At 31.5% G+C, this 10,134-nt stretch overlaps 1 protein-coding gene across 1 annotated transcript; it reads right to left on the reverse strand.

The window, feature by feature from the left end:
- Window positions 1-469: 469 nt before the first annotated feature.
- Window positions 470-8,657, reverse strand: LOC137830372 (uncharacterized). Its single transcript, XM_068637664.1, has 4 exons — window positions 8,327-8,657; window positions 7,479-7,549; window positions 5,855-5,990; window positions 470-784 (listed from the first exon to the last, which is right to left on the reverse strand). Exons 1-4 carry the CDS (start codon window positions 8,481-8,483, stop codon window positions 702-704), a joined length of 447 nt encoding a protein of 148 aa, XP_068493765.1. The 5' UTR covers window positions 8,484-8,657; the 3' UTR covers window positions 470-701.
- Between the last annotated feature and the right edge of the window lie 1,477 nt (window positions 8,658-10,134).

The following is a 10,134-nucleotide window of genomic DNA, read 5'->3' on the forward strand; positions in this document are numbered from 1 at the left end:
AAAAAATATTATATGATTTAAGATTTTTACAATTTTTATTTTTATTTCTTCTTCTAAAGCTTTGAGTCTTCCTCTCATCAATCTCTTTTGGAATTTTTTTTTTCTTTTTCAAGCTTCTGTATTTATTTTTTTCTTTCTCTTCTCTATTTTCAACAAGCTTTTTTTCATCCTTACTTACATTACCTTGGAAGGATGAGAGGATATTGATAAACACAAAAGATGTTCGAGAACTCAAGAAGCATGGGAGAACAAATAAAAATGGTGGAAGCATGTAAAACACATGGTGATCCTGCGAAATTCCAAAAAAAATAAAAAGGAAAAACAAGAATAAATTGTACAAGGAAATATAAAATGGATTAAAGATTAAAGAGATAAATGAGAGCAGAAGAAAATGAACAGAGAAATGAATAATCAGAATACATAGTATATTAACAGTGAAAACATGATTCAATCAAACAAGATCAAGACATGGGGTAAATTATTTATTTCTAATTTTTGAAATATAAAGAGAACAAAAGTAGATGAGTAATGGTAGATCAAACTACCAATCACAGATTAGGTTTGTAAGAAAGATGCACTTTATAACATAAGCTATGTATGGAAATTTTTAAGATGCTATACAGTGTACACTAATGACTACAGTTGTCCCATTATGTATTTAAATCAGCGTGTCAAACTTTCATATCAGAAAATATATGAAGTCAAGCATGAGAAGTTGTTCCATTTTTCTCCAATTCTCTTTGCCTGGCCCTCTCCATCTTCCTCTTTCTCCATTCTTCTAAAGCTGAAAACACAAATCATCAAAGGGAATTAATTCCAATGCCAGTATAAATTTTGTTGGAATGATTTTTTAAACAAAAGGTTTAGAGATACTGTGTTTCTTCACTCTGAAACCAATCTACTTTATATACAGATGGGTTTATGTTAGCTAAAAACTAGGAAATATAAAAAGTAATAAACCCCTAAACTTTAGTTACAAATCAGATCCTATAAATAGGTAGACAATATTCTCCTAATAATTATAGCCAATCAATGTTTATTTTCTTGGGATTATCATAATCCCCTTGATTTCAGAACTATTTAAACAAAATCCATATTATAATTCCTTAATTTCAGCACCATTTACACTAAATACAACACTCTCAGGCTGGTGGATAGATGTCAATCATTCCCAGCTTGTAAACATTTAAATTAAATTGTGACTTCAGCAATTTTGTGAACATACTAGCTTCTTGTGACTCTGTAAAACTTCATAGGGGCTTCAAGTGGAATGAATAGGTCTCTTAGTAACCTACTTATTCAAATAAGTTCAGACAAATTGAGCAATTCCTCTAAATTCTGCTTCTGCACTACTCCTTGCAACAACAGTATGTTTCTTAATTACTCCTTGCAACATGCTTCTTACTTCTCCATGTCACAACACACTTTTATGCAATATCCTGTAGTTGAATTTGTATCTTTCATAGAAACTGCCCAATCCTTTGGAACAGTAGACCATTTGGAGGAGTCCCCTTTAGGTAGGGAAGAATTTGGTTAACAGCATCATGTCTCTTGGTAGAATAATACATAAATTGACTCGCTGCACTTCAACTATGAGTAATGGCTGGTCTACTGAGAGATAGGTAGATTAATTTTCATACCAATAGCTGCTCTAGGATACTATTTTAGTCCATACACGGACTTCTTCAACTTGCACATAGTGCCAGATTTCTGTTTTCCCTCAAATCCTGTATTATAACAAAGTTAAATTTAGTGAACCGTGCTCTAGGGGACTATTTTGGTCCATACAAGGACTTCTTCAACTTGCACCCAATGCCAGATTTATGTTTTCCTTCAAAGTTGGAGCTTCATATAAACTTCCTCCAAATTTCTATTTAGGAAGAATTCTTCACATTCATTTGATGCAACGCCATTAAGGTTTGCAACAAGAGGGATTAGGATTCTAATAGTTTAATTTTGCCATTGTTGTAAAGGTTTCTTCATAGTCAATACCATAGGTTTGAGTATAACCTTGAACTACTTATCATTTGCTAGACGTCTTGTAAGGAGACATTAGATGATCCACGACTAGAAGGCGCATTATAAGTCTTGCGAAGTATCGTCATACAACACAAGACTACACAACTTGCTTAAAGCGTTAGATGACTCCCCAAGAAGCAACAAACGTGTGAAGCATTAGACAACCACAATCTCAACAGACAACTTCAAAGGTCATTGGATGCTCAAGAAGATCATCTACACGTTTAAAAGAGCAGACTCACATACTTTAAAGAAGATCTTGACAAACACACTATTTTAAAGGGGATGTCGTCTTAACCACATGTTATCTCATTAGTTGGATGTCATCATTTGTCCTTATTGATCAGGAATCTCACTTAGTCCTTTTTCCTCATTCCCATCTATAAGTTCCTCCATGTGTTTTTGGTTCTACATGTTTCATACATAACCTCACACCTAATCAAGATAAACTTTCTCCTCTATATTCAAATATTTCTTTCTAGGATATCATCATTCTCAAAAGGGGTATCAATGTTTCTCGTTGAAGCTAGAAGGTTTAATTTGATGCTTCCAACTTCTTTCAACAAAGTGGTCGATGAAGATGCAAAGTGCTTAGTGAAGATTGAGTCATTGTTGTTTTTCTTATCTTAGAGGTGTTTGAGTAAATTGATATATGCTAATGTTTGATCTTGAATCTTGATAAATATGGTTTTAAAATGGTTTAAAAAATGTTTTAATGTTTTTTAATAAGGGGTAAGTAATTTCAATTGGTTATACTATAATTGCTATTCTAAACAGTTTTCTGTGGTTAAATACATGAACCATGTTGAATCAACAAAAAAATCTATCAGAATTAAAAATCTCTTAGAGCAAGAAAAGTCTACTGATTAGTTCCTCTTTTGAAAAACTATGAAATATCAAGATCTAAGCATTGTTCAATTCTACTACAGAGTGGATCACCTTGGTTCTTGCTCTAAGTGTGAGCAAACATCATATGTGTTGCATCTAACTTGTTCCAATCTTTATTCTGAAATTTTTGTTGTTGTTGTTGTTGTTGTTGTAAGTTTTCCTAATCAAGGTGATCAAGATTTTCTTGTGAAGGGGTTTCACAAGTGTTTAGTGATCTTGAATCAAGTTTTTGTATTTTTTTCTTCTTGTTTTTCTTGTAGAGTGCATGTAAAAACTTAAATGTAGTGGATAAGCTTTGATCAACGTGATTGAGCAATTGGATGTAATTTTCTTTTGAAAGTGAACTAGTATAAAACTCTTGTGTTATTCTTCTTTCCCTATACTATTTGCATGCTTTAAATCCTAAATCATTGTTTCTGAATATAAAGAAATTGTTATATCATCTTAAATATCATGTTCAAAACTTGTTTCTTGAACTGATCGATTTAAGGAATGTTTGATTAGCGTGTTTTAAATTTTGAAAACCTTAATCTTGTGCTATGTTCAATTCATCCCCCTCTTGAACTCTGCTCATTTTTTTTTTGTCATTTCTCTCCTAAACTTGGTATTTTATTTCTATTGATGTCTCTTTCTTTGAGTTTGTCCTATATTATACCCTTGTTCCTTCTAATCAGGATATATGTAGTGTAGTCACTTTCCCACCTTTGTCAATCTTCCTTGCCCACGGCCTATTATCATTCCAATACAGGACTCATCTTCAACAAATAATGATATAGTGGAAGTCATGTTTGATCCTTACCCAACACTATCTCCCATATCGGATCCAATCTCTTCTAAAAATGAATGGCCTATTGCCATTCAAAAAAAATATGCATTCTAACCATAACCCTTCTCCCCACTATATTAACCCCAGTTATCATCAACTTTCCACTACACATTGTTTGTCCTCATTATCTTTTGTTCCAGTTCATTAGTCTCCATGTAATTTTTTATCTCACCAGTGTAGCAACAAGCAATGATTGATGAGATGTGTGTCCTTCAAAATAGTGGTACCTAGGAGTTGATTCCTCCACTAGCTGAAAATTCAATTGTTGGGACTAAGTGATTGTAAAACAGAACTTGATGGTAAAATTAATCACTATAACACTTATCTGGTTTCCAAAGGATACTCAAAATATATGGACAAGATTATACTGACTTCTCTCGTGTTGCCAAAGTGACATTATGTGACCTATCTTCTCTATTGTGGCTATTTGCCAGTGGACTTAGTTTCAACTTGACAATATGAATGCATTTCTACATGTTGATATATGAGAAAATCTACATGGAGCAACCTCATGGATTTGTTGCTCAAGGGAGTTCTTTGATATGAAATGTCCCTTTATGGCCCCAAGCAATCACCTTATGCATGGTTTCAGCATTTTCGAACTATTATCTAGTAGTTTGGAATTATATGAAGTGATGTTGACCATTCTCTATTTTACCAACATTCTCCCCAAGGATATATGTACCTCATCATATATGTGGATGACATTGTTATCATAGCTAGTGATAAGGAGGGTATTATCCACCTAAAACAATATCTTGCTCAACAATTACAAACAAAAAATCTTGGACACTTAAGGTATTTCATTGGTATAGAAGTTGCACACTCTAGTTTTTTGGTCATAGACATTTTAGAAGAAATAGAGATTTTAAATGTTAAGTTTGTGGACAAACATTGTACCTGACCAAGGAGAATGTTATTTTGACCCTAGGAGATATAAATGGTTAGTTGGTAAGCACAATTACCTCGCTATGACTCGTCCTAATATTGCTTTTGCAATGAGCGTACTTAGTCAATCTTAAACTCTCCTTATCAAGACCATTGGGATGCAATCATACGAATCCTAAATTATATTAAGAATGTTTTTGGCAAAAGCCTTATTTATGAAAATAAGAAAAATACTCAAATTGTTGGGTATTCTAACACTGACTAGGTAGGGTCACCAAGCGATAGACACTTTACTTCAGGTTATTGTTTTCTTGTTGATGGTAATTTAATATTGTGGAAAAGCAAGAAACAAAATTTGTGGCAAGATCAAATACAAAAGAAGAATATAGGGCAATGGCATTAATCACTTGTGAGCTCATATGGCTAAAAGAACCCCTCAAAGAGCTTATATTTAAAAAAAAAAAAGTTCAAATGCACATTATATGTGACAAGACAACATTAGTATCTCTTTTATGAGAGGACCAAACATATTGAGGTAGATTAACACTTAAAAAGAGAAAAGCAGGAGTATGGAAACATCACTACTAAATTTGTCAACTCTAGTGAATAGCCAGCAAACATATTCAGCAAGTCTCTAAGAAGACCAAGGATCAATCATATTTGCAGCAAGTTGATCACATATGACATATATACTCCAACTTGAGGAGGAGTGTTATAATTATAAAAATAAGACACAAATATTTTATAATCAAGAATATCCTTTATAATCTTTTAGAATCAAGAATATCCAAATTATATATGAATTATTAGGAATGTTTTTTATTTATTCTCGTATCATACTTTTATTATTAGATGATACCATAACTCTTCTATTTGTCATATTGATTTCGTTTTCTCAATATGATAAAAACACTCATGTTGTCACAGAAACACATAGTTTCAGCTCAATAAGTCTCCATTTCTTATAGTTTTAACATCCTTGAACTCAAATCATGTCCGTGTCAGAAAGGTGTCAATGAAGGATCCTATGATAATCCGAAATTCCAAACATAACAGTATTGAAAAAAATTATAAAGTAATACTCCCTGGAAAACTTCACGAATAAATTATTTTTCTGACAAGTGACAATAGGGAAATAAACATGCACATTTACTGAGTTTCTAGTGTATTTGCACACAAAAGAAGTTATGATTGAGATAGGTTTATAGGTTTGTCAGGAGAAAAGAGAAGCACCTTTCAAGCTGGAAGCATCATTCAAGGAATGAAAATCCTTTAACCTTTTAGACAGATCAACAGCAGCAGTCTGCTTCGTGTCTTTCTTCTGGGCTGTTTCTGGTTCAGTGTATACTTCCTGCTCAATCTCCCTCACCTAAAAGGAAGACACTCAGATTTATAGAAAAATGCATGTTTATGCCTAGAGCTCACACTCTGTACAGATATGATTGCAGTGGAAAAGTAAGCAGCATACTGATAGGTTGTCAGGATATTGGGACTACCAACTTTTCAAAGTAATTCAAGGCCAGACATGAAGAAGAAGAAGAAGAATTTCAAGGAAGGGGAAGTGATTATTAGGTGCACATATGTAGCCGTGTTGAAGAAACAAGGCTTAATTATACTTGATTTTCACTTACCAACTCCAATACTTAACCCAGGCCAGCTACCTTGATCTCTAACTTTTAAATATTAGAGTCAGGGCAATTTTAAGTAAATGACTGAATGAGTATCTGACTATAATGAACATGATGAAGCATATCACTGATGGCTGCATGTATTAATATGACCCATTGAAGAACTAAAAGTTTACAATTTATATTACTCTTCGAAACTATGTTTAGGAAAAACACAGATTTACACAACAGAGAGCGATGAAGTGAGTGGACTGGAATCAAGTCTCATTGCTGTATGATCACAAAAACGAAAAGAGAAAATAAAATGACAAAAAGACCGATTTGGCTGAAACAATAAAAACTTGAGCATTGTCGAAGAAAATGAGTTTAAGAAACTATATCTTAATTCGTGTTAACATTGGAGATGCAAAGACAGAGACAAAACTTTCAAGTGACTAATGAATAGAAAAATTGGTAGGGGAAAAAGGCTTTGTTTGTGAATAATATGAGAGATGACCTCCTCCTAGTTTTCCAACTGGAGAGTGAACTGAAAACCACAACAAAGTTCGAGATTTATTCCAGAACTTCTAAAATAGACTATCAAATTGTCAGAAAGGAAAACATCCATTCACATCTTATTCACCCCGATTCCACCTAAAAACATGACCAATTATATTATAAGTATGTTTAATTTTATTTTATAAATGGTTTGGAGAGTCATGATGAATGATTAGGAGTGTCACAATATTATTGAAATATTTAATGACGGTTAACTTTGATTTACAAGTAATTAATAATGTCAAAAGGTTATTGTCTTTCACACACGGTTAACTATATATGTAAATATATTAACTTTGTTTCACAAGTGTTAAGAATAAAGGAATGTAATTGCGTCAACAGTGATTAACAGTGTCATGAGGTCACCGAAAAGTCTAATAGTAGTTAACCTTGCCCCACAAGCCACAAGTGGTTAATAATATTATGAAGTCATTGAAATGCTTAATAATAATTAACTGCAAGTGAAACAAAATTAACTACATTTACACGCATGATTAGCAGTATTTGCTGGATGGACTTCAGGTATACATTCCCCAATGTACAAACATCACTGCTTGCCAGAAAAAAAAAATGCAAGGATTGTTTTATTGTATGTCCCTCTGAAAGTTATACTATTGGCATCTTCAACATCGTTAATGTGCAACAACCATAGTAATAACAAATATAGTGAACAAAACTAATTCCAAACTCACTCTTTTTATCAGCTCCACAGGTAGCATGGCAAGTCGAATCTCTTCAGATTCCTTAATGTAACTGACTTGAGCTGCAATTAAAAATTTCAAAACTAAAATTAGGAACAGATGATTCAAGCAAATTTAACAAATACTTCACATCCCTACCAGTCTATTATAGGTATTTCAAAAGTAGATAACTGTTTTTTGCTCAAAAGTTCAAAACTGAAATGTTTTCATTTTGCTCTTGAAAGATGCTTTTGTTTTCTTTGTATCCTTATGATCCTTCAGTAACATTGTTTTTGTCATCAGATACCACTAATCTGAACCCGCATTCTATGATGTAATGTTTTTGTCTCACTTTTTATCTTACTACAGCAACACAAATTATTATTTTATGGAATCCACTAAACTTGGTTTTGTGACTTTCTCTCTCATAACATGCAACGGTTCAAATCCAACATCTCACAGAATTCAGACACTAACCACATGTTCAAACATTCAGCCCTTAACCACTGGCCAAGAAATCCATCATCTGATTTTAAACACCAGTACATCACACAACCATAACGACTCAAACTCACAATTCTATGGCCTAAGAATCACCAGATACAAAAATTCATAAATTTTTAAGAATGCTCCAAATCACAGTCTATAAAAAAAAATTCAAAAATCATAAAAACAACAAAACTCACACCACCCCCTTTCCCCTTAATCCAATCAATCACACAAAAAGCTACAATTTTTTCCCAAAAAAACTCAACTTTAGGACATGATCAACGAAATCAGCAAATACCCAATACCCAATTCAACTGGAAGGGTACAAATTTCCACAAGAAAGAGAAAAAAAATAGACAGAAGGGACTAGCCTGAGTACGAATTGGCGTAGGAGAATTTGTTGCGGGTGTAGGCAGAGGTGAGAAAATTATGAAGCAAGAATATCACAGTTATCACGTTGAGGAAACACACCACCATGGTTGCACTCCTGAAGGAGAATCTGAGCCTGGACCATTGCTGCACCTCCATTTTTTCTTCTTCTTTTTATTAACTTGAAACACACTTCGATTATTTTGAGTTGAGTTCTAAGACAATCACTTTTTATTTGCTAAATTCAAGCCGTGGGACCTCAATGTGACTCCACCTTTCTTTGCCCCGTTGGAAAAGGAAACCAAAAGAGTATCTACCAATACCATCTTTAATGGCAGTTTTTTTAGTTTATTTTAAAATATATTATCTTTTTTTAGGTATATAATATAGAGGATATTTTGAAAATAAGCTTTGTATCTTGCATAAAATACGTTCCAAAAATTATGGAATTAATATTTTAATTTTAAAACAAAATTAAGTATAAAAAAAAAACTATAGATATATGAATTGTTTATCTTTTTTATCAGTAGAATAAATTTTTATATAAATATATGTTTTTACCGAGGTTGGCCATTTGGAAGTGGTGGATCTGAATAGAAGTATTGTCAAATTTGACTATAAAGTTAGTGAAAGTCTATGTATAAAAAACTTTTCTATGTATAAGTTATTAAGAAAATAATAATATTTAAATAGAAAATAAACATTAAATATTGTTTTATATCTAATAGTTTCACATCATTAAAAAAATTAAAGTTTATCAAAACTACTTTTAAAAAAAAATTATGATGAAATTATAAGTTTCAAAGTGAAAAATACCTCAAATACCTTGTTATACCATTCAATGTCAAAATAATATATAAAATCATTTAAAACATTTTAGTGTAAAATAAAAATATTTATAATAAATATCTAAAATTAATAATATTTGATATGCTGTAATTTGACTTAAGTAATATCCCACGTGTTGAATTTTGGTTTGCCCTTTAAATAAATGTAGTTACAGTAACCTATAATAGTAGGAAATTGGCGAGTACATATAGTTTAAATGAAAAATGGCGTGGATTTCAAATATTAAAAATTAAACTAATCATAAAAATATTTTAAATTCTATATGTAATAAACTAATCCATAGTAGAGATGGAATTCGATCTTTAATTTTAGTCTAAAACGAAACTTTAAAATATTCATGACGGGTTCTTATTTTTCCTAAAATAAAAATACAGAAACAAAATAAGAGTGTTTATAAAAAGTAAAATAAAGTTAATAACTGGGTTTAGTTTTCAAAAGTTCAACTATAAGTTCCTCATGAAAATAATAAAATAAATAGAGATTAAGTACTTAGTATATAATGTTTGAAGGTTGAGAGAAACTCCCTATTACACTACAAGAAAATCATGTAATAGAAATTAATTTTTAGAGACCAAAATAATGAGTTGCAATAGTAACTAAATTAGAGACCATTTTAGAAATTAAATAAAAAATTGGTTTCTAAATTAGTTTCTAATATTGTTAAATAGTTTCTAAATTGGTATCTAATTAGCAACCAAGGTTTTAACTACCAATTATTTAGTTTCTAAATTTAGTCTTTAAAACCTTGGTTGCTAATTAGATTTTTTTTTTTTTATCAGCTGGTTGCTAATTAGATACCAATTAAGAAACTATTTAACAATATTAGAAACTAATTTAGAAACCAATTTTTTATTTAGTTTCTAAAATGGTCTCTAATTTAGTTACTATTGCAACTAATTATTTTGGTCTCTAAAAATTGGTTTATATTTTACGATTTTCTTGTAGTGTTATTTGGCAAGAG

This window comes from Phaseolus vulgaris, chromosome 7 (assembly GCF_051622355.1).
Source record: "Phaseolus vulgaris cultivar YP4 chromosome 7, ASM5162235v1, whole genome shotgun sequence".
Lineage (NCBI taxonomy): Eukaryota > Viridiplantae > Streptophyta > Magnoliopsida > Fabales > Fabaceae > Phaseolus > Phaseolus vulgaris.